General features: G+C 41.9%; 1 protein-coding gene across 1 annotated transcript in view; it reads left to right on the forward strand.

Annotated features, from left to right (window-relative positions):
• Window positions 1-26286, forward strand: part of SLC25A13 (solute carrier family 25 member 13) — a 130177-nt gene that overhangs the window by 8577 nt on the left and 95314 nt on the right. Inside the window, exon 3 of the mRNA XM_056857306.1 lies at window positions 26049-26102. Coding sequence (XP_056713284.1) covers window positions 26049-26102 — 54 coding nt within the window. The remainder of the gene's footprint in view (window positions 1-26048; window positions 26103-26286) is intronic.

Raw genomic sequence — 26286 nt, forward strand, 5'->3', positions numbered from 1 at the left:
TCTACAGCATATTTAAGATGTCTGTAGGCCTACACAACCGTGCCAAATATATTTCCACTCCTGGAACTGCACCCATTACAGTGCAGTCCTAAACAGAGTTACTCCCTTTTGAGTCCACTGCAGTCAAACTGCATTTCATTATTTGGAAAGAGACATAATTAAAAGGAAATCATTTTGAGATTACAGCATGAATTACTTACAGTGTAAGGATCCTGTTCTGTGCAAGAACACCAACACCTGGTCCTACTTCTACAGAACAGGTTTCCTAGACCTTTACTTTCTCTGTTACCATTTTGCATGCCTGAATAGTGTCAAAAGTCCTTGGATTTTTGACAGTCACATACTCCAAACCATCCAGAGGAGCACATGAAGTCATAAGGTTATTTAGCCTGCCCATTTTAATATTCAGTATTGTGTAGCATGAATTTCACTCCATGTGTGTTGCGATAAATTGTTCTGTTTTTTAAAAAAATCTTTGTGCAGATTCCATCTGTCAGGGTACTGTGTTATTATGATGATGTGTTTAGCAGATGAGTGGAACAGATAAAGCTGCTAAAGATCTTTAAAGCACATGGTCCAGTTTCTAACCCTGGGCCCTCCCCAAGGGGGGTACAGCCTAGCAAAAGCAGCCTCAGATGTGAGTGGACAGGATTGCAGCTCAACCTTGAAGAGGAGTTGGTCAAAGAATACCTAGCTTAATTAAATGACTTCAGGTCTTCTAGGCTGAATGAATTATAACCTAAAGTGCTAAAAAAAATGGCTGACACACCACTAGAACATCTGTCTCATCTTTGAGAAATCTTTGAAAACTGGAGATGGACTAGACGGATGGACTACAAGACTGGCACCTGACTGGAGATGGACTAGATTGTTCTAGTTTTCAAATAAGGATGGGCGGGAAAGAATCAGTGAAACTACAGGCTGGTCACTCTGACTTCAGGATTAGGGAAGAATTGACTATAATCAGTCTACAAAATCTTGAAAACAATGCAGTGATAAATAGAATCCAGCATGGGATTTGTCAATAATAAATCCCTGGAAGACGAATCTTACTATGCTTTTTGATCAGGTTACCAGACTTCTAGATTAGCTTCATTTCAACAAAGGATTTCACACACTCCCCTTTGATATTTTGGTTGGCCATCATGATTAGTCATTATGCTCCTGTTGTCTCTTGTAAACTTAATTTAAAAGGTTAAGTGTTCCATCGAGTCGCAACTGACTCATGGGGATCCCATGAAGTTCCACCTCATGGGGTTTTCGAGGCAAGAGATAAGCGGATGTGGTTTGCCATTGCCTTCCTCTACATTGCAGCCCCAGTCCTCCTTGGTGATCTTCCATCCAAGAATTAGCTTCCAAGCTCTGATGACATCAAACTGGGCTGGACTGTTAGGGCTGCTTAAATTAACTTACTTTGGTACTATCTAATAAAATGTGTGTATCTTCAAGTACATAGTACACTATCAGTGACGTCCTTAGCAGATCTACTCAGACTTCAACTCAGGTGTATTCAACGGGACTTATTCCCAGGACAGTGTTCTGAGTAATGCACTGCATATTACTTATACTCTCCAGGAATTTGCTCTAGATCCAGCACAACATATTGCTTTTATTATATTTGATATAAACCCCTTGAATACTCTGGCTTACCTGGTTTGAACATCCTTTCATTTGATTTCTGTTCTTGCTGATTTCATATCTTTGTGAACTGAATGCATTATTGGTCCATACTACTTCATGCAACTATTATCTACAGACAGCATGTAAGATCTGTTCAGCCTTTACATGTGTAGTTTAAAACGGTATCTATTCTGTGGGTGAAATGCATATATGAAGCTGCTTTATGCTGAGTCAGACTGTTGGTCTCTCAAGATAAGTATTGCCTACTCTGGCTTGGAGTGGCTTTTCAGAGTCTCAGGCAGAGATTCTTTTTTTTTACTGGAGATTCTAGGGATTGAATCTGGGATCTTCTACATGTCGAGCAGCTGCTCTACCACTGAGCTATAGCTCCATCCTGGATCAGGGTAGACAAAGTCAGCACTGCTGCATGTAAAGAGAAGCTTGTATGTCACTGTCACAAAAACAGTGGATGCAGAATTACAGTTGGTGGACACTAAAGTGCAACACAGTTCAGAATGATCAGATATGAAATACTATTGAGCTGGAAGACTTTTTAATTTTATTATTATCATTTTGCCTCTTTTTTTTCCTGGCAAGACTGGACAGTATAGTATAACACAGTGGCTAGCATCTAACTAGGGCTTGGGAAACCAGGTTTCAAAGCCTTGCTTGCCGTGAAGCAGCTCACAGGGTGATATTAGGTGAGTTGCTCCAACAACCTACTTTACAGGATTGTTGTGAGGCTTGAGTGTGGGAGGGAGAACCATGTATGCTATCCCGTTTGTGAGAAAGAACATAATTCCTTGTTTCTTACCGAACAGTATATCTTGTGTGTTTCCCCCCCCCCCCATTTGAAGGCTTCTCTGTACCTGAGAACCTTTCTGTCCCTCTGATGTCGCACCCATGGTAGGCAGTCCTTGAGTTTCTCATGCCAGAGAATACCACGCTTTGAAACAGCCTTCTTTCCAGTGGCGTGGGCGGTAGTAGAAGAAGAGTTGGTTTTTATATGCCGACTTTCTCTACCACTTAAAGGAGAATCAAACTGGCTTACAATCACCTCCCCTTCCCCTCCCACAACAAACAGACACCCTGTGAGGTAAGTGGGGCCGAGAGAGCTGCGACTAGCTTCATGTGTAGGAGTGGGGAAACCAACCCAGTTCTCCAGATTAGCGTCCACCACTCATGTGTAGGAGTGTGAAATCAAACCCAGTTCTCCAAATTAGAGTCCACCACTCTTAACCACTACACCACACTGGCTCTCAGTCATTGGGCAGTAGTCAGCATTTCCTGAGGTCTGTGCTGCTCACCCCCGCTCTCTATTACAGAGGCTGTCTTTGATTATTTCATTGCAGGAAGAACCCTAACTGGGTCGGATCCAGGATCTTTAGCTCTTTCAGGAGCATAATGGCTAATCCTGTTCAGGTGCAGAGCTCATGGCAGATTAAGCATTAGAGGTTAAGCATTTACCACTGCCATCCTCAGGGGAGACTAGAATAGCTTCATTTACTCTGGTGGAGCAGCTAAAGGCGCAAGGATTGTGGCCGAAAAACAATGGAAAGGGCAGTTTGTGTTCAATTTTTTTTCCATTTTTTCTTTCCACAAATCGGTCCACACCAAGACTAAAATCTACATTGACTGGAATGTACCAGTTTTCTGCATTATCTTGTATCAGCTTCATAGTTCCACACATTCAAAATGCACTTTTTAAACATGAGCGTAAAAGCAGTCTTTGCATTTACCAAGGGTGTTTTTAACAACGCACTGGATGCTTAGGGTTGGGTGCCTCGTAAAGGGTTGGTGGGGTATTCTCTAACCAGTTTTGCCTTTCTTTGGCATTAACAGCTGAATATGAATAACTCTGAAAAAAAGAAAAACATGGCAGCTATAACGTGAAGCGAGTGACCGGTTTTTAAGATTCTGCACTGCATCATATGTATTATGATTGTAAAAGTAGCATCCTCCCCCCCCCCCCAAATAAGCCTTCAAAAATCAAGTTAAGTACAGGGTGGCCAAGCGCATCATATACATGGATGCAAAACATTTTGGAAGGGATCAGATGATGTCCTGAGACGTCTCGTAGTTGCGTAGTGATTTCCTCTTTCTGTTTAGCTCTCCCTCTTTGAAAGAGGAAATCCGTTTAATGCACCACAAATCCTTAAATGAAGGATGAGAAAGAACATCTTTATATAGACAAAGAGGAATGTCTCCTTCAAGTAGGTAGGGCATCGTTGTCTTTTACTCATTTAGAGTACCCCAAGAGACCTGTTTGATGAGATTCATGGCAAGATCTCATGCATTTGGCTGCGTTTTGTGTAACTGCCTTTTTAAAGAGTGACTAAAGAGTTTTGCCACTCTTTAAAAAGGCGGTTACACAAAACACAGCCAAATGCGTTTTAAGAGTGACTAAAGAGTATTGGAGGAGCCCTGTGGCGCAGAGTGGTAAGCTGCAGTGCTGCAGTCAAAAGCTCTGCTCACGACCTGAGTTCGATCCTGACGGAAGTCGGTTTTAGGTAGTCGGCTCAAGGTTGACTCAGCCTTCCATCCTTCCGAGGTCGGTAAAATGAGGACCCAGCTTGCTGGGGTAAAGGGAAGATGACTGGGGAAGGCACTGGCAAACCACCCCGCAAACAAAGTCTGCCTAGGAAACGTCGGGATGTGACGTTACCCCATGGGTCAGGAATGACCTGGTGCTTGCACAGGGGACCTTTACCTTTTTAAAGAGTATTGCACTGTTACATTACTTAAGAGGTAGTAAACACTTGCCTCTAAGTGTATGATTAACAGCTCATTCCTGAGCCTGAGGGGCGAAAGCCTTTAGGAGGCCGGGAAGGCACTGGGCTGGTGTTCGGGCCCCCTGCGACGGCATCTGGGCAACTTGCGCCGGCGTTAGTGGCCCCAGTGCTGGTGGGAAGGCCTGGACGCCAGTCGCCATCGCGGCAGCACCGCCCTGGGACGCTGACGAGGTCTTCTGCCGGCTTCCCACCAGCATAAAGGCCTGTGCCAGCGTCCCAGGTGGCATCCTGGTGTCCCGGAAGGCGTTCCCGGGGTGGGGGAGGAGCTACCGTTAGGCAGCTTCCTGTCCCCTTTCGCCCCATGAGTGCCGGTCCGGAGAAGAGCGAGGCTGTGCCTGCTTTTCTCTATGGGGTGAAAAGGCTTTTTTGTGTGTTTATATGTGCAGGGAACGGCTTTAGGAGGCTGCATGGCAGCGCCTCCTCCCCGCCGTCCATGCACGCCGAATCTCAGGAATGCGCTGATAGTGTGATGAATCCCTTGCCATTCAGTCGATTGACATTTAATGGGAAAGCTGCTTTCTGCTAAGTCAGAACACTGGGCCATCTAGATCAGTAGTGTCTTCATAGACTGGTGGAAATTCTGGTGGAGACAGTCTGAGATGTTTTTGTGAAGACATTAGTGATTCAGCTTTGTATGTTCTGCATGCAAAGCCCACTCTCTACCCCAGCTTCAAAGGCAAATGTCTCTAGTCAGCAGCTAGTTTCCTGCAGAGCCAGTTTGCATGGTGGAGGGAAGGTGAGCCAGTTCTTCGACTGCGACTGATTCCCAGAGTGGGTTGCCAGCAGTTTCTGTTTCCACAGATATCTTTACAATACTTTTGGCCTTTAGATTGGTATTGGGAAGAGCAGGCAATGCCACTAAGGAGGGCACCTTTGGGCCATGGCTCTCTGATTGCTGAATTAGGAAGTGGAATTGGAGTTTAGCACAATTGGTTGGAAGGAAGTTCCATAAAATCAGTGTCTGAAAAGTAGAGTGTTGGTGGAAAGTGTTGTCAAGTTGCAGCCGACTTATGGTGATCCCATGGGACAAACAGGGGTGGTTTGTTGTTGCCTGTCTCTGCATAGCAACCATGGACTTCCTTGGTGGTCTCCTATCCAAGGACTAACCAAAGCCAACCCTGCTTAGCTTCTGAGATCTGAAAGGATCGGGCAAGCCTTGGCCATCCATGTCAGGTAGAGTAGGCTGGGGAAAAAACTGGAAAGGCTTTGCTTTTAATCTTCTGCAACTCCATACACAGCATATTCATCAACCTTAGTGAAGCCAGTTATCCTTGGTTGTCTCCTGCCCATCCAGTAATTTTTTTGTTTATGCTCCGATGGTGATGTTGTTGGGTCATTTTATCCCTAATTGACACTGAATGGTAAACTGATATTCGTATATGGGGTGAAAATGGCAAAATGATACTGGGTTGGACCCAGACTAAATTTTCCAGTGGTAACTGGAAAATTTAGTCTGGATCTAACACAAGCCCACTGATATCCAGGAAACACTACTGCTTGGAGATAGGGGGTGCAGAGGAATGCCATGGAAGGAGGGTCTGCAGCAGGAAGGGGGAACTAGTAGAAACTGATAGTCTAGATCAGGGGTCGCTCACTCCGTCTTGTGTTTGCTGCCCTGCCTGAATCTCTCGGGCCCAGCTGGGGACAGCAGAGCTCAAAAGCGAGTCGCTCTATGTGGCAGACACTCGGAGCCGTCTCCGGTGGTGCCTCTTGGCTAAATGTTTCACCAAATATAGCAGGCTAATTTTTAAGTTGATAATTTTGTATGGCCCATGAATAATGTTATAAATGCCCAAATGGCCCTTGGCAGAAAAAAGGTTCCCCACCCCTGGTCTAGATGCAGCCCATTTCCTTAATAATCTTATGTTTTCCCCTTATGTTTTTGGGCTGTTCTATTCCTTTACTGCTGGGTGAAAATAAGGGTTTGGTTTTTCCCCTTGACAGCTGGTGGCATGCTTATTGCAACCCTCCTCCCAGGTTACTTAAAAAAAAAAAAAACTTATTTGTGGATCTCTAACCCTCCCCCCCCCCCACTCCGATTAGTAAACTACTGTTTTTGCTTGGGCTCTTAAAAGCACTATGACAGCTCCATGTGAATGTGTTTAGGAATGAGGCATTAGAATGATATTTTCAAGAAATAAAGATGCGGTCTAAATCTCTGCTGTGTTTGAAAAGTCTCCATCCGTTCCTCGCCGTCATTTCCTGAGGTATGAAGTTGCCCTTGTAGAAGTAGTTTATTTTGGAATAAAAGAAATTGAAACTGTAGCTTTTGTTAAAACACTAAAAAGAAAGGTGCCAGTACATTTTTCATAACATTTTAAAATAATTTCATGCTCTTTACAGTACCTTAGAAGCCCACAGCTGAGTCATATACTTTATCAAAAAATGTTACTTTGGCCTGCATACGCGGTGGCGAAATAAGATAAAATTGCTCATAAGATGTAGGCTGACTGGCATTTATCTTTTCTCTCTTAACCCCCCCCCCCCCGAAAAAAAATAGCACTTGGAAGTGGGGGTGGACGTATAAAAATGTTAAATTTTGAAAAGATAAGAGAAGGGAAAATAGATTCTATGAGTCTAAGCTATGTCCCTTTAAGTTCTGAATGGTAAGCAAATTATGAATCCTGGAGGAACATTTGATTGTCAGATTAGGTGGATAATAAACCTCGGCTCAGGTTAGAAAACCTTGTTCCTTTTTTAAACTGGAACAAAGGTGACTTTCTACGTACCAGTTGACTTTATGCTTTATTTGGAAGAAAGGAGTGGAAGGAAAGTAGGAGCAGGCGAGTGCGGTGTGTGAAATTTTTCCTTTTGCATTGGGACTGTGAATAGGCATTTTAAAAAAGAGCATTGAGCGAGCATCAAAATTGACCCTGCATAAATGGCCTCAGTTACTGCTCACTTGACCATCCTTCATTGTTTCTAAATGAATCAATGTGTCTGTTCTAGTACACATAAGGTGCACAATGTAGCCAAAGGTAAACCTTTTTCATCCCCACTGATTTCAGTAGGAGTGGTTTATGCATGTGAAGGTAGTGGCACTTAAAAGTACTTAGTATGGGCTGGATTGTGCCCATGGCTTTTTAAAAAACACAGTTGCATACTTTGTACAAAGATTTGAATTCTTGAAGTAACGAACTACTGTGTGTCTGTCATGAGACACGGGGAGCATCATTCTGGTTCAGTGCTGAACAGTGATATGTTCTTAACTCTTTTTTTCCTATGACGATTAAGATATGTCTCCTGGTGTCACAGAGTAACATAAGGTAATTTAAAAAAATGTCAGTCATGGCAACTTGACACATTGAGAAATAAAGGTGAGACATCTTGTTCATTCTTGATCATTGTCAACTAAGTTTACTGACTTTGTCAGTTACTCCTTTCAAGTCCAAAGAGCTCTACAAAGTTGAGAATGCAATGCTGCGTTCTTAATTTGTGCTAGGGAGAAAAGTAGAGATTTGGGAAGGTGCTATGGGGAAAAATCCTTGTGTATGTTATAAATTTCAGACATTTGATAAAGATGAAATCTTTGTAAGCATCATATGAAAAGCCACCAGCTTTTGGTGTTGCAAGATGGAGCAGTGGGCTGAGAAGACTTTCAGTCCTCAACTGTCCCATGATTTTGTGTTTTGTACTGCGTGGAGGGACTGTATGAAAGGTATATTGCTCTGTATCAGTGCATTCCTAAGGAGAGTTACTCCAGTCTAAACTCATTCATTTCAATGGGCTTAGACTGGAGTAACTCTCCTTAGGAATGCACTGTATGCCTCATTGGGGGTGTTGTGGGGTTTGGCAAGGCTTTGGGCAAGTTGTTGCACGATCCTCAAGTTAGGAGTATCACATGTTGCCTGCTGGTGATTTAGGAAGGGTTACCAGTGTTTTGGTGGTGGAAAGTGCCGACAGGTTACAGCTGACTTGATGCCATAGAGTTTTCAAGGCAGGAGACGTTCGGAGGTGGTTTGCCATTGCCTGCCTCCACGTGGTCTGAGAGAGTTCTGAATGAACTGTGCCTGGCCCAAGGTCACCCAGCAGGCTTCATGTGGAGGAGTGGGGAATCGAACCCGGTTCTCCAGATTAGAGTCGGCTGCTCTTAACCACTACACCACACTGGCTCTCCAGTGTTTTAGAGAATAGCTTATAACAATATTTCTTAGACCTCCCCCCATTCTCATGCTTTCAGTGGCAGGAGTGTGCTGATGGTGTGTTTGTGCAGGGGTGAAAGTATTGTCAAGTCACAGCCGACTTATGGAGACCCCATAGGGTTTTCAAGTCAAGTGATTAAGCAGAGGCAGTTTGCCATTGCTGTCCTCTGCACAGTCTTCCTTGGTGGTCTCCCATCCAAGTACTGACTCTGTTTAGCTTCCGAGATCTGATGAGATCAGGCTATACTATACCATTCCACATCCCTGTGCTGATTGTAGTGCGCCTGAATCATGCAAGCTACCCAGATGTTGGGACTGTTCCTCCATGCATCACTTTTAGCCTAAATGGCAGATAGCAGGGGTAGCACAACTGCAAAGCACGTTTGTTCTGCAAAGTGATTCGCACCGTAGTTGATGCCTCTTTGTCTCCCCCAGCTCCCTTTTCACTGTGCTGGTTCACTATGTTTTGAACCAACTATGGGGCTAAGCTGCCATCCAGGTAACAAAGTCAGCACAGGACATTGTTGAGAGTTTAGGCTTAGATTAGGGGTGCCCATGGGTGCCATGGTGTCTGCCAGCAACTTCCCTGGTGCCCACCGAGTATTTTTAGAAAGTGGGACAGGGCTGATGGAGCTTTTGCACAGCAGGGCTTCTGATTGGCCGTTGGAAATGTGATTGGCTGTGCAGATTTTTAAACATGTTGCTTTGGCAGCTGCCGCCACCACAACACGAGGATCTTCACTGTGTGACTAAAGGTAAGCTTTGCACATGCAGCAAAAAAAAAGAGAGAGAGAGAGAGAAGCTTTGAAACAATATGCCCATTTTAAAAGGCACCCTATTAAACAGAGCTTCTGCCTGAAATGTTGATTTACTATTAGAGTTATGCGTAACCTCACTCCCTGCCATTTCATGGTTGGCTCCACCTCCAGCAGCCATTTTGTGGTTGTACCCACCAATCTGTGTCAGAATACCAAAGGTGCCCGGAGGCTCAAAGAAGTTAGAGACCCTTAGCTTAGGTAGTATATGTCTCTCATTGTTGCCAGAACGTCATTCATTCTCTCCATTATTGCCCTCTTTTTCATGCTTACTATTCTGATGTTGTTGATTCATCTACAGCAGGGGTGGGGAACCTTTTTTCTGCCAAGGGCCATTTGGATATTTATCACATCATTTGTGGGCCATACAAAATTATCAACTTAAAAATTAGCCTGCTATATTCTTGGGCGGTCCTAGCAGCTCCATAGCTAACGATTCTTCTTCAAGGGGGAAAAAGGTTCCTTTTCTCGGCAAAACAAACTTACATCCGCCTTGAATAGAGGCTATTCCTGTCCGCAGGAGGAAGCAGATCACCAGTCTTAGATCCTTCTGAGCTAGAGATCTGCCAGGACCCACGAAGGGCCAGACCAAATGATTTCGCGGGCCTTAAACGGCCCCCGGGCCTGACGTTCCCCACCCCTGATCTACAGGGACCTTGTGGGTCTTTTATTATTTCAGGCTTTAATGAAAAATCTGCAGTAGTAAAATTCATCTTCCCTTCTCAAACATCCTTTGATTCAAGCTTTCAAAAGTGGCAGGATGTCGAACACCCATTTAAAGCAATCCCCATATGTAGGAATAGCCTGTCTTGTGCAATGTGTTGTGACTAATCTAAATCTGATTAGATTTTTCACAACTGAAATGTACTGGATTTTGAATCGTTTCACATTTCCATTAAAATAGTTTTTCTTGTTTGTCACTGGCATCAATTCAGCACTCCTGCACTTCGTTGTATAATTCTGTCTGCAATGAAGTGTCAGTTTAAATAGAAGTCATTTTGTAGTCCTGGCAAATTAGTCCCATGTTGATACTATTTAAATTTTGTCATTTGAAAAAGTGAAACAAACGTAACAGTCAACATGTGGCCATCATCAGCTATTGCATGCACCATTATTTATGTATTTTTAAAGTTTGTGTGTTTGCTTGTGTATATACAACTTTTCGAGAAGAACCAACATTACTATTTAAAATGTTTGGCACTACAATGAGTGATTCTTGGGGATGTTATTATATATAATTTATCTGATTCAGTGACATTAGTTCCTACATTTCCCCCTCTTTGGATCTTCTGGAAGTGTTCAGACTGTCCAGCTGATGAAGCCTGTTGAAATATTTCCACTAGTCCTTAGTTTTGGTTGCTTTAACATGATTCACAACACTATTGAAGAGTACATTTGGTACTGGAATGGTGGCAGGCAGCTTCTGTGTAAGACCAGCATTTTTTTTTAACAGATGAGACCTGGAATCATAGAGTAGAATCATAGAGTTGGAAGGGACCACCAGGGTCATCTAGTCCAACCCCCTACACAATGCAGGAAATTCACAACTACCTCCCCCTCGCACACCCCAGTCAGTGATCCCTACTCCGTGTCCAGAAGATGGCCAAGATGCCTTTCCTCTCATCATCTGCTTAAGGTCATAGAATAAGCATTGCTGACAGATGGCCATCTAACCTCTTCTTAAAAACCTCCAGGGAAGGAGAGCTTACCACCTCCCGAGGAAGCCTGTTCCACTGAGGAACAGCTCAAACTGTTGGAAAATTAAGTAATTACTGTGTAAGGCCAGTATATTTTTTTACAGACGAGGAAGAAGAGAGCTATGTGGAATAAGGAACAGGGCTACTGATGTAGGAAGACTAAGCAACAGGCATACTGGAATTAGGTTGACTGTAGAAAGGAAAGGACTGTGAGGAGAGCAGATTTCAAAGTGGACTGGAAATAGCCTAAAAGTAAGTGAAGAATAAAAGAGAAAAGTTTAAGGAGGAAAGGAGTGGAGTAGGCATAGAACTGAAGAAAAGTGATGGCAATCAGCCAGGACTGTGCAGAACACCACACATGGCCAAAGAAAGGATAGGTTGCTGACAAGCAAACTGGGAAAGATGGGTGAGTAGTTCTGGGCAAACAGTGGAGGAGGAAGAGACCTGAAGGGACAGAACATTCACACAGGACCTAGGCAAATAAAAGCTGTATATGGTTACAAGGAAGGATGGGAACAAGCAGAGGACCTTTGGAGACTTGAGAACTGTGGGAGTCAGGACATCCAAAAATGCCTGTTGATTTCAACAAGCCTGCTAAATGGGTGGTTGAAGCTCTTCTGCTGTGTACAGCATTATGCAAACAATATGTTTAGCTTCATACTGAGATGTTTTAATGGCCAACTCTTCAATTCCCCTGGGATTTCAGGCTATATGTTGTTCGTGAGAATAAAGTGATTCTTCTTTTTGAAACAACGGTGGCTAACAAATATAATTCCATTCTTAAGGCTTTACTATAAGGATAATGTTGTGGAGATGAGGTTTTCAAGGCTTGTCCGGGCCATATTCTGTGTTTGGTTTTAAATTGGATTGAATGCTGAACATGACATAGTAGCTGTTTCCATAGCAATCAGCTGATCTCATAAAACCATCTGAAGCTGGATGCAGGCCCAGAAGCAGAAGTAAATTAACGCTAACACCCTCCTCTTACAAAGCATCTGATGTGCCTACAAGTACTCTTAGTAATAAAAAAAATCTCTTGTTTGCAAAAGGAGAAACAAATCTGCAAAACCGATTGTTTCAAAACAGTTTGCATTTCAAAGCTTTCAGTGCATGAGTGGATTTTAATTACCGTTAGCCGGAATGTCAAAAATTATTGGTGAAAGATATAATTAACTATTCTTAACAGCTATTTCTGCTGACTTTTCAACCATTCAGCACAAGTATGCTGCCATCTAATCAGACCCCAATAAACATTAAGAATTTTAATGTTGTACAATGTGGAAACTCATATCACTCTGTATTCCCACAGAAAAATCTACACTCCTGCCAGAGGTGTGCTTTTTCTTCTATATTGAAAAATATTTCTGTCTGCTCCTGTATTATATTTCAGAAGGAGAGTTCTACATTGGAAAAATAAATAAATAAAAATATGCTGGTTACTGAGTACACAGACATCTTGTAAATGCTCAATGCTAGTCACTTCATTTAGAAAAGGCAAATTTAAATATTATTTACTTTCCAAAATTGGTAGATAACAATATGGTTTCCTTATTTCTGCACTAGAATGCAATCAGCGTTCAAGCATAATTTTTGACCTGGATGGCCCAGGCTAGCCTGATCTCGTCAGATCTCAGAAGCTAAGCAGGGTCAGCCCTGGTTAGTATTTGGATGGGAGACCACCAAGGAATACCAGGGTTGCTGTGCAGAGGAAGGCACTGGGAAACCATCTCTGTTAGTCTCTTGCCTTGAAAACCCCAAAAAAGGGGTCGCCATAAGTCGGCTGCAACTTGACGGCACTTTACACACACACAGTAGATAGGTATGCATGAACACATGAAGCTGCCTTATACTGAATCAGATCATTGGTCCATCATGATCAGTATTGTCTACCCACATTGGCAGTAGATCTCTGGAGTCTTAGGCAGAGGTCTTTCACATCGCCTACTACCTGAGCCTTTTAACTGTAGATAAACCTGGGATTTTCTGCATATCAAGCAGATGCTCTGTCACTGAGCCACATCCCCCCCCCCATGGAATGTGCTCCCCCCATTTCATCACATGAATAGGAACAGTATAATGAGTTACTAAAGAAGTACATCTTATTTCTAAAATGTCATAAATGGACCATATGGTACTAGGCTTGCAGGTTGGGCTCCTCCCCAGGGTTTTGGTATGTGTCCTGAGAAGCCTTGGCTCCCTCCTGCCCTTTCCAGACTTGAGTCCTTGGTACAGAAATCTGCTCTTGATTTCCCATTTCCAGTATGGTTACAGGAGACCGTTTTGTTTAGTTACCACAACTACGTACCTATATTGGATTGAATCTTAAGAACCATGAACGGCTTTCCATTTGCCTCCGCCATCTGCACCTCCCACGAGCCCTTGAAAAGGTGCTCCTGAGCGTTGGAAAATCCTTAGGAACAGCTTGGGATGTGACATGGGGAGCAGCAGTGGACCGGGGAGTCAGCAGAGTTTGTCGACTCCTCCATGCATGAGCAAAAAGTGTCTTTCACTTTGGAGCCAGCTCATTGCCAATTTCATATGTAATTTGGCAGAGGCGTATTTAAAACCTGAGGATGGATTTCCCAAGTACTTTATTTTATGGCTTGCTTTTCCTATTGCTTGTGCGTTCCTCTTAATGGAACACCATGCTGATGTTGTTCATTTTGCTTTTACTTCCAAAGAAAGGTTCTTGACTTTGAGACTTCTTTTGTCCTACAATTTATGGTGCACAATAGCACTGTTACTTGAATATGATGTTGTCTGCTTCCATTATGCAGATGTCTTTTGTTCTTTTCACTTTTTTAAAAAAAAGATCAGAGAAATGGATTCATGCATACACATGGATTTGTACCCACTCACACTCCAAGCTACTGAGGTGTAGCATTTTGAATAGACATGAACAGACAGATTTGATTATAAATACGATTTTTAAAAGTTAACTTCTGTGCTCAATCAAAAAAGAAAACATAACACTGAAACAAAATGCATTTACCTGTCAGTTATTCCTACATAATTCCTGTCACACAATTATTAGTTGGGACGCTTCATGTATAGGAATTTCTTTTCTTCAGCCCAGTTCCTCCTTCTGCTTATTCATGGCTGTTCCACAAATAGAGAATTACATTGTCAAATTATTGCAATTTTTTTTAGAAATAACTTCATCTCCCTCATATTTTATTGAACTGCATAATAGTAGTGATCTGTATATATGACTTGTATTATTGTAACCTAAGAGTGCTTCGTTGGACATATTTTGTTGTTGTCCATCTCCCCCCCCCCCACCCCAGAATTCTCTTATGAATCAACTTTAGTAGCTTTTCCTTGAGTTCCATAATTCTGTCCGTTGCTTGTTCTCTATTTATTAAGATTACATCGTAGATCAGGCAGTGGTTTCAGGTCACTCTGCCAGTTACTGCATATGTTTTTAGCTTTCTAGTGAACTCTTTGAGAAGACCACTCCTCAGTGATTAGTATAGATCTCTTTTCTTTATTCAAAAGGTATTGCCTGTGAAATGCCCTCCCCTTTGAGCCTTGCCTGACTCCTTCTCTGCTCTCATCTAGACATCAGGCTAAATAATTCTTTTTATCAAGGATTGGAATTAAGGGGTCGATCTTTTAACATTGTTTTTACAGCCTGAGAATTGCTTTATGAGAATCAGCGGCTAAGTATTTTGCGCTGCTGTTATGCTCTGGGTGGGCTTTTAACCGTTTGTTAATTTTTAATGATTTTATTTTGTGAGTTGGATCCAACCAGCTTTTCTGCTGGTGAAAAAGGAAGGAGGCATCATCTTTGACTATCCAAAAAGGCTATGCTAAGAATCATCGGACTTACATATGGGCGCTTTCACACAGACCAAATAATACACTTTCAATCTACTTTCAGTGCACTTTAACGATCGTTTGCAAGTGGATTTTGCCAGTTCATACAGTAAAATCCACTTGCAAAGTGCATTTAAAGTGGGTTCAAATTGCATTATTTGGGCTGTGTGAAAGTGCCCTAAAGAAATAACAACATGTTGTAGTATGGAGAGGAATTGTTGAGACTGAATGGAAAAGCCGGTTGGATCCAGCTTGGCTGGATTTTCTAAATAAATCCTGCAACTCTGGGGTTATGTTCTCATGATTTTTCTAGAGAAAGGTTTGTTGTGGGATATAGTCGTGTAAGTGTGCTTTCGAAGGATGCATTTGTGTTGTAGCCATACTGTTGTATGCTTTACAAATGATGTATCTATTTTTATTTACTAAAACATTTATATCCTGCCTTTCCTGTTGGTTCAAGGTGGGTTGCAATAATAGTTAAAACACATCCCCAGCTAAAACCAAAGATAAAATAACAAGCCCCAAATCCCTCCCCCTTAAAAGATGCTTGCTATTGTGTCTGCTTAATAGAACTCCATTTTGCTAGTAATTCTTGATTACGATTCTTACCTATGTTATTCCTCAGTCAGACTTTGTTTTAGTAGTTTCTGCATATTGATTTGCAGTGCCATCCTAAGCCAAGTTACACCACCTTCTAAGCCCATGGAGTTAGAAGGGTAATTGTTGAGGATGGCACTGCCTGTTTTCTAGACTTCAAGCAAATAAACACAGAACAGGTTTGTAGCTGCAGTCCTAGCAATTGCCAAGAACAAGTTAATGTGTGATGCAGAAATCCTCTTAAAGCTTTTCCGTTCCACTTTTCCATCACTTCTTAAGGCCTCTGACGTGGTTTTCAACCAAATTTTAAACATAAAATAAAAGAAGCAAAAAACCCACAATCCAAATTAAAAGCTGTAAAGACAACTATTCAATCTAAATATAGCAAACTGCAAACAGTAGAGCACTCCCAAAAGTTTGGGCAAATTTAAAGAATATAGTTAATAACGTTACTTCAATAAAATAGGTATTGATGTTGTTGTGTAGGACACCACATGGCATGGAAGAAATCCTCAGTCAGAAATACTAACATTTGCATGAAGCCATATATTGGAAAGCCCAAGTGAAGGCTAGTTGTCAAAATAGCTTATCAGGTGCCTTTAAGAAAACGGCAGTAGTCCATGTCCATCTGACCCTGGTTGTAATTTGGCAAATGAATGCTGGTTACATCTTCCCTAGGCAGATTATGTTTTTGCGCCTGCTTCCCCCCCCCCCCTTGAGCTGCTGTTTTGAGACCAGTCCAAGGGTTTATTAAATGTACCTTGTGTATGCCAGTCTGTATTGCTGGGTAGGGAGGCCAATGCAAGCCGTACAAGTAGTTCAGATCCTCAAGATAACTTTGAATGCTGTGGGGTGCAGGGGACAGAAGCAAAAGCAATGCTGATCATTGTGAGGCGTTCACAGTTCTTTATAATCTGGAGTATCTTGGTGGGGGGGTTAAACTACCCCCAGCATAGGCACCATTTTGGCTGAAACATTAGAAAGACAGATTGAGGGATCACCAGCATGTAGCGAGGGAGAAGCAGATTCTGTCTCTTAATGTTCGTTGGTGTGCTTCCAGGAGAGAGGAGCGGAGTGGGTGGTGGACTTAACCTAATGTGTTTTATCGGTTCAGCGTTTGAAGGTTAAACTTCCATTTTCTTCAATACAAGAAGTAAAAGATGTAAAAAAAAATGATGGATGCCCATGTTATGCTGCAGTCATACAGGAAGGTATGTGGGAGGGAGAAGATGAATCTCAAAAAGATTGATGGAATGGAAGGCTTAAAGTTTTGACTAAAAGCTGCCAGGCAGGTGACTGTGCTCTTTCCTTCGACTTGTAAGATTCTTCCACTTATAGCAGGTGGCCAGGAGGAAGAAGCTTCTTGCCTCGCTGCCACGTTTGCCCCTGATTAGCACCAGGGTAGGGGGCAACTGGCGTTCATTCCTGCCCTTGCCAATGAATGACACCATACTGATGACATTTTTAAAAGGGAAGTCCAATATCACCCAGTGAGCTTTCGTGGCCGAGTTTGGATTCAAACCTGGCTCTCCCAGATCCTAGTCTGACATTCGAACCGCTATACCCAATAGAGACCTGAAACGGCTTTACAGCCTCTTCTTTCTTCCATTGTAACCTCACCACAACTTTGTGAGTTAGAATAGGCTGAGAGTGTGTGTGTATGTCGCTAACTTCAGCCACCCAGCATGCTGCCCTGGTAGAGGAAGGATTTGAACCTATGTCTCCCACACTGTCTAACCATTGCACCACGCTGGCCTTTAGGGAGGGGCTGTGGCTCAGTGGCAGAGCATCTGCTTGGCATGCAGAAGGTCCTAGGTTCAATAACCGGCATCTCCAGTTAAAGGGACTAGGTAAGTAGGTGATGTGAAAGACCTTTCTCTGCCTGAGACCCCGGAGAGCCGCTGCCGGTCTGGGTAGACAATACTGACTTTGATGGACCGAGGGTCTGATTCAGTATAAGGTAGCTTCATGTGTTCATGTGAAGCTGCCTCCTACATAATGGCATTCAGCTGTTGTTAGTTGACCACCTATTACTGGACCATGGTCATACATTGTCAAATATTTTACATAGTGTCAATTTACCTTAAAAGTTTTCTTTAAACTAGGAGAATTGTCCTATTGCCTACTTAGCACTATCTTAAAAAACTTTGGTTCTCACTCCCCCAATAGTTACCGGTGATTTCTTTGTTTCTGTTTTTTTGTGTTTGAGCTGAAAAGCCTGAAAGACTGTTAAGTGAATTATTCTCATTTCCTGTCCTGACATTGTTGTAGCTATGTATTCGTGAACACGTTTGATCATATACTGAGAACATCTAGATACTTGCAAATTCCCAACATTGAAGATTTAGTGGTGAAAGCGTTATTACTGTATTTGACTGGAGTACCAAAGAATCAAAACTCTTCAGTCTTGTGTCGGAAAAGTACTACATACTATAAAGCCCCAAGAATAATCCAGTCAGATGTTCTTAGTCTAGTGATACTTTCAAATATTTTCAGAATACACAACCTTTTCGGGCATTCGGTGTAGGAGTGAAATCTGGGAGCTTTCCAGATTTATTGCTCCTGCAATGTGGAGGCCTTTGTACAATACATCCTCTGATTCTTCCATCTTCCAGGTACACCAAAATAAACTGGTAAAGTACACAACCATGGAACAAGTTAACACATGGAAAAAGTTGAGAAGCTTGTTTCAACTTTTCGTTTTCTGAAGGCCATGAGGCTCCAAGTTCAGAAGTTTTCAGACACTGATTCTGATCAGAGAAATGAACATGCTAGCTAGAATAATTTAAGGTGAAGAGTTTGCTATGTGGTGGGATGTAGCAGATTATCTATACAATTGTTAAAATGGGTATAACCCTTTGTCCCTACTATTCCAAACTAGTTGGGTGATCTTAGGCTAGTCAGTCTAAGCTAACACATAGGGCTGTTGTAAGGATAAAATGAGGAAATGAGAACCATGTATACTATCCTGAACTCCTTGTGGGAAAGACAAAATAACAATGTATGAGAGAGATTAAAAACAACAACAAATCCATGCCATTCACTTGTTTGGGCATAGGAATAGGATTGCCAATTTATGGATATGATATACTGTTGAAGAGTTTATTTATGTACTTAAAGTATCTATGATGGTTCAAAGTGGATTACAAGCAGCAAGTACCAAATGGGCAATACTAAAAATATTTAGAACATTATAATCACTAAATCCAATAAGAAGTAAAACAGCAGGCAGAAACTTCATCTTCTGTCAGAAGCCGCCTTAAACAGGGAAGCATAGTAGTACTTTGGAAGCCTGCCCAATGTATAGATGGCAGATGTCTGGAACCTTTAAACTCATGGGGTAGATAGCTTCCCCCCCTCCTGGGGGGAGAGGGCAGAGACTAATTTTTTTGAGGAAAATTGCGAAATATGCAGTACTTTATTATCAGTCCTAAGCACCATTCACAACTTAGCATATTTATAAAATCTCAAAGTATAAATGCATTAGATTTTTATCAGCAAAATGACAAATATACCTGAATGTTAGAGAGCAGCAAACTTTAATATGGGAAAATATGGTAGAAAAAACACACCCAAACTCTGGTAATCTGTTTATTTACACAAAAGTCAAATCCATGGAGGACTGCAGTTTTAGGGTGCAGCTGCTTGCAGCTCCATCTCTTAATTCTGCTTATCTCTGTAATTATTGTTTTATTAAATTCTGATATTTATTTATGAATAGAATTGCTCACTCTTATGTATACACTTATACATAATTTTACATTCTTACAGTAGTAATGGAAATTTAAGTTTGATTAGAGAGTACTGTGCATATTTCCATTTCTCCCAGTCTTTCTGTCCCCTTCCCTAAAGCCAACCGTGCCTGCACAAAATATCAATTTCTCCTCACCTCCATTTTGAAAACTAGCAGAATTTTACATTGAAAAAAACCCCTACTGGATCTGAGTAGGTTTTTATGTTCATGTTCATTTTGGCTTTCCGAATAAACATAAAGGATTGGTAGCTCAGCAGTTGCCTAGTAGCCATGGGCAGATAGTTGGAATGGTCTTTTCACTCACTCCTTATGGCTCTCAGCACTACCTTGAACTCCCCCTCCATCACTGCAGAATGAGAGAATTTAGCCCAGATCCTTCTTTGCCACATGTAAGTGCCGCAGTTAAGCTAGCTATGATGTGGGAGAGCCATAACAAAGGTCTTCTAAAACCACCACAGGCCGAAATTGGACTGGGGAAGCAGTGCTGGGATGTTTAATGCTTTCTTGCATGACATGTTCCCAATTTAAACCAGATCTTCCGCATTGGGGGGGGGGTTGGACACATTCACCCTTTGTATGGGACCTGTATATTTTCTCCCAGGTCATATCGGCAATGCCAGGACTTATGGGGGCACATAATGATTTTAATTGGAGAAAACTGCTGGAGATAGAGGATTAAGTACTCTTTGCCACTCCCTGTGCCCATTTCTGGCACCCCTGCAGCTGTTTTAATCTTAACCCCTCCTCCCAGTAGATTGTGATTGTATGTGTCAAGTTTGACTGTGCGAGTATAGCCCATGAGCCTGTTTATTGACCAGGAATGTTACGTAAGGCGAGGGGAGTGTCCTGCATAAATTTTCAGTGCAGGTATTTAAAACATCTGGATTTCCCTTGTGCATTTTATCTATGCGTTCAGCCATAGAATTGTATGCTTACATCAGAATATATTCTAGCAGCTTTCTAATTCACTACTCAATTTAAGCTGGATATTTCAAACTGCTATGTGGCGTTTGGCACTCGCTGCTGACTATTACTGCCCTTCCCATTTGCTGCCAGTAGCATAATCCCTTTTGTCCTCGGGGCTTGTGTCAAGTTTTTATTTCTGTTCCGGCCAACCCTTTTCTTCCCTCGCGGCAGCTGCACCAGTAGTCTGAATTCTGAGGCTCTCCCTCCCCCCCCCCGAGTTAAAAATGTCTGTGAATATTCCATGACATCACAGCAGCATAACCTATTGGGCATCTCTTTCTGTTTCTTTTCTTAGACAAAATTATACCTTAAGGGTTGGCAGCTGCATTAGCTCTGGAACCTTACAGTTAATAAGCATAGTAGTGTATAATTACATTACTGCTGAATACGCACTACACTAAGCTGCCCTTGATGGCTGTCGGGAAGATTTAGCAGGTGCAGAATGTGCTGGCCAGTGTCCTGACGTGAATGGGATCCTGGGAGGACTTTATTCCTGTGTTCCTACATCTGCACAAGTTTCTACTCATCCTCCAGGAGTGGTTCAAGTTATTGGCTTTGATCTATAAAGCCCCAAAGTTTTGTACTCTTGTTGTGCCATAAATGCATCTCTTTCATAAATGTTCCATTTCCACGGAAATGTATTCTTAGTGACTGTCTTACCGGAAGCCCAGTTAAAAGCGTAGCAGTGCCATCCTAAGAAGAGTTAAACCAATGGGCTTAAAAGGGTATAATCCTAACTCTGTTTAGGATTACGTTGCCGGCCTTGCTTCTCACGCCACCAACTCCCCTGAATGACCCTAGTAGTTCGTTAATAAACTTTATCTGGCATGAAGAACAAAGGACTTGCTAGCATTGGCTTTGTATTGCCCCATCGCATGGCCTGCTGATGCCTCTTCTTTCCTTGAATTCCAATCATTTCAGTAGTTCTTATCATTTATTGTCTCCGGCACTGAGCACTTCACTGAACTTGAGGGACTGGAATTTGATTATAGTACTAGACTAAGGAAGTTGCCTAGTTAGCCATTAAGAAGAGTAGGTGATCCTTTTTATGAGATGGATGCTGCTATTCTGAACCTCAAATCCTCCGCTGCTTTATCTTTCCTTTGCTCTATTTGTCTGATCAGACAATTCGGAATATAGTACACTTGTCTGCGTTTTGCTTGTAAACCTGCTGATTGCATTTTTGTGACACAATTCTGGCTGCATCAGTTCATCACTCTATATACCACAATCAAGGTTCTTAACTTGGACTCTGTCGGAGCTATAAAAAAAGGCAACACAAGTGCTGGCAACTGGTTGCGTTTGGAGCTAAACAGAAGATGGGGAAGCAGGTATACACTGTTGAGTTTTGTGCACCTGTTCAAAAAAATAACCCTGGAGCAGGATAAGAGCATGTATGCCAGCCCAGGCTCCTTGAAGGAAAGACAGAATAAAAATGTAGTAGATAGGTTAAGAAAAAAAAACAAAAACACAGACCACCCCTGGATGTCTGTCCACAATTTATTTTCTCCTCCCAAAAAGGATGAGCTGGAAGCTAGCCAAGTGCAACAAAGCTTGTACAGTACTTGCAACATAGATTCAGGAAAGTTACTTATACTAAAGAAGATAGTGGCTTTATATATCCTAAACTGCTGTGTAAAAAGCAGTTTATGAACCAGTTATGATGCACTGTTTCCACTATGCCAGCATGGTGTAGTGGTTAAGGGCGGCGGACTCTAATCTGGAGAACTGGGTATGATTCCCCACTCCTCCACATTAGCGGCAGACTCTAATCTGGTGAACCAGGTTTGTTCCCCCCACTCCTACACATGAAGCCTGCAGGGTGACCGTGGGCTAGTCACAGTTCTCTCTGAACTCTCTCAGCCCCACCTACCTCACAAGGTGTCTGTTGTGGAGAGAGGAAGGAAAAGTGATTGTAAGCTGCTTTGAGACTACTTAAAGGTAGAGAAAAGTGGGGTATAAAAACCAACTCTTCTTCAGTATGCATGTGTTGCTGATACTAAAACGGGTTCCGTTGAGTTCAGAATGGGTTCTGTTGTTGAATTGGCTTTCTGTGTTCCATGGAATCTTGGAGCTGTCCCAGGTCCTGATATGCCTCACCCAGCCTAGCCAGCTACAGTGTGGAAACTGCTACCTTTATGTTGGGCACATGGCACCAATCTGTCTCTTCTAGGCAGTGCTGTGTTCCATGGAGGCTCACTGCTTTGCCACATCAAGCTGCTTTGTTGTGACTTTGATTTTGAGGGAATGCTGCAGTCTGAGTATGTATTGAGTTGGAAGTGATAGGACTAAAACCATGGAGCAAATAAACCATTGAGTCCAACTTTGCGTAGTTATGCCCTTTCGATTTCCATCTAAAAGAACTCTTCTGGGGAATTGAAATTGGTGTAGCTTAATCATGCCTTGCAGTTGATTGCTGGTGCTATTTAGTTATGGGTATTCCACCTACTCTTCCATTCTGATTGTTTCCATGGTTTGGGAATTTGGTATTAAAAAAAATACCAAGTTTAACATTTGAGGTAGGACTCGACTCCAATATATAGTTGGGTTCTTCTATAAGAAGTTGAGTGGGTGTTGGTAGAGAGGCAAGCTCTTTTGGATGTGTGTATGTGTGTGTAATTTCTTTAGTTGTTACAGATTTCATAGAATTTTGGTCCAGTCTGCCATGGAGAGCAGAGAGCCTTGTGAATGGACTCTTGAGCAAATAACTGTTTTAGCGCAAGATTATGACATTTAGGACAGCATGTACACTTGGATAACATACATTTTCAAGCCAGCTACCCCACAATTGTCCGTGCCATTTTAGTGAGTTTTAGAAGGGAAAAACTATCAAACATCATTAACCCCCAAACAACTAGCATCCAGTAAGAAGACTGAAAGTGTGTACTTTCCTGTTCACTGTTGTCTCTTGCTGTGCAGTTTGTGTTTCTAATGAGCAGCATGTGGCTAAAGTGAGAGGACACTTGTTGGTATAGAGTGCTTTCCCACAAGGGATATTTCAGTCATTCTTTGAATTTCCTACAAGATAAAGTTATGCATGCTCCAACGTTAATGTGTCTGACTCTTGGAAGTATGCCTGTTCATTATTGGGGTAGAAGAGGCCAAATTCCCAGAGGGACAGTATGGCTGTTTCTTTAAGCTAAAAACAGTGATGAACAACAGAGAATGTGAAACTTTGATGGTGTATGTTCATGGGCATAGGGTGATGTTCTCGCAGAGGGCCAGATCATTCAAAGTAAGTAGGCATGTTCCAGAAGTACTTGTCTTTGTTGCAAGCTGCCTTGAGCAGGTCTCTGGAAAGACAACGTACAAATTTTCTAAATATAAAATGTCTACTTCTATATCACATGCTATCTACTTCCATTTTTTAAAAGTCTGCATGAGCCACAACAAACTGTTGTTAAATATTTACTTCTGAAAGCAGCTTCAGATTGGACTCTTAGCCCTCTGAAGATGTACTAGCATGCAAATATGTTGGCTGTAGAGGTCCAGAGTTTAAAACTCAAACAATTTTATGGTGAAACAGCTGTTAAGTCTATGTAAGTCCATTGTCTTGAGAATTAAACTATTAGAAGCTGAACTATAGTATCTTTCCTGATTTCACACTGCAGAAGCCAAGGGAATGCTTCTGCTTCTTTTTAAACTCCTTGGTGTTTACAGGCATAATACTGTTTGGCTTTATTGGCAAGATCCATAGATCCCAAATTTTTAAAAGGAACATTGGGCACATTTGAAACGTTTTAGAAAGAAAGAATGGGTTTGGTGTAAATGATGGCTTGGTTTAATACAAAAGGTGAGCGATTCAAAACTACATTTTATAGTAAAATTGCAGTTCAGCTTGGGGACCTAGTGCATCTGCTTTCCAGGACTGCATATGCATTTAGTTTACAAACAATTCCTCCTAGTACTCGTGTTCCTATATGCGTTTGGCAGAATGTTTACGTACAAATGGGAACATATAGACTCTGTACGTACAATGAAGATGATGCCTTTTCAAGGTTCTGCTGTTGAGGCATAACATATTAATATCTATGATGTACATAAATATGCTGTTCGAACTGTTATGCATGGGGCAGGAGAGGAGCTAGCGGGTACAGTTCTGCCCTTCTCCAATGTATATTCAATCACCATGAGATAACTGTGAAAATTGTCCAGGATCCTCAAACTGCTGGTTCATCAGTCACATCCTTGAATTACATTGATCTGTTGCTTCAACAACTGATACAACATTACTTTTAAACTGGGCCTATATTCAATCATTTTCTCTCTGTGAGTACATGTAAACAGGATACTTTAGACAAAACAAAGGCATCATTGGTGGATTTTTTTGTAAGCTGCTTTTAAGTTATTCATTTTAGAAAAGTGATCAGTCCAGTTTGATACAATAATACATAATATAAGTTATTTTTAGGACATTTGAACATTTACAGGGAGGAAAGAGACTCCTGTATTTAGAAAATATGTATGTCATTGCTGCAGAGACTTGCTTTAGGTGGTGCACAAAGCAGAAGCAATGCAATAAAATTAGAAAAACAATAGCACAGAGTACCGGGCTTGGGAAGAGGATCTTAATGCAAGGCCGGAAAGTAGGGGAGGAAGCAGGCCTTCAAGTACCCCAGCCTTTATCCAGCCCCCAGCAATCTCCTGACTGCTGCAGTTTGGACCAATTGAAATTTCTGGACAGTTTTAGCCCATGCTTTGCATGTAAAAGGTCCCAAATTCACATGAACGCATGAAGCTGCCTTATACTGAGTCAGATCATTGGTCTATCAAGGTCAGTATTGACTACTTGGCCTGGTAGTGGCTTTCCAGTCTCAAGTAAAGGTAAAGATAGTCCCCTGTACAAGCACTGGGTCTGTCACATCACAATGTTTACTAGGTAGACTATGTTTACAGAGTGGTTTGTCACTGTCTTCTCCAGTCATCCACACTTTACCCCCAGCAAGCTGGGTACTCCTTTTATCGACCTCGGAAGGATGGAAGGCTGAGTCAACCTTGAGCCGGCTACCTGAAACCGACTTCCATCGGGATCAAACTCGGGTCGTGAGCAGAGCTTGGGCTGCAGTCCTGCAGCTTACAACTCTGTACCATGGGGCTCTTTTTTCAGTCTCAAGTAGATGTCATTAATATCCCCTAGTATCTGATCCTTTTAAATGGAGATACTGGGGATTGAACCTGGGATTTTCTGCTTCCTTAGCCACAGCCACTTTTGCCCTTCATTCCTTAATGTCTTGAGTAACAAGGGAAAAAACCTTGCTGCTGCTTGTAAGAGTGTACCATATTAAACTAGATGGACCTATTATGTGCGTGTAAGGCAGCATCATGTGTTCCACCTATTTTTTTGCTTTCCGTGAAAGAAAGGCAATCTCCCTCTATACATATGTATGAGCATATGCGTGTATCCAGACACTGTACCCTGCAGCATAACTCTCAATTGTAACTATCTAAATGAAATGACACGTGATGGTGAACACATTCTGGTATGAGCTGATCTCTTCTATGCTGAGGGTGGGGAAAGTCACATGTCACCCAGTCATATGCTTGTTTACTTAGAAGTGTGGGCTATTGAAATGGAAATTAAGTAACTCAGTTAGCCACTGCCATGATGATGAAACCTTCCACTTATTTAAAACTGTTCAGTAGCAATGCCAGCAAAAACATTGAATAATTGAGCATAAATGTTAAGTATTTATTTATTTCTGACATCAGTTGCTATCTGGTTTATCTGAGGTGAACACTTAAAAAAAATCCCTCACTCATTCTTTTGTTTGAATTACTCTTTCAAATGACATTTTGACATCTTTTGTATAGACTATGCATATTAATATAATTGTATTTACTTGTAGGTGGCTCTAACCAAGAGAGCTGATCCAGCTGAATTGAAAACAATATTTTTGAAGGTATGTTAAAAGTAAATATTTTATCCTTTTTAAAGCCTGATTTTTTTCATATCTGTAGCTCTTACTGCATTATTCATCTCTTGATAGTCTTCTAACCATTAATCATTCACTGTATTATTACCATGTTAGATTTAAATACCACTATCAAAAATTGAACAATGCACTCCAAGAAGTCAAATACATT

The sequence above is a fragment of the Euleptes europaea genome, chromosome 11, assembly GCF_029931775.1.
Source record: "Euleptes europaea isolate rEulEur1 chromosome 11, rEulEur1.hap1, whole genome shotgun sequence".
Taxonomy (NCBI): Eukaryota; Metazoa; Chordata; class Lepidosauria; order Squamata; family Sphaerodactylidae; genus Euleptes; species Euleptes europaea.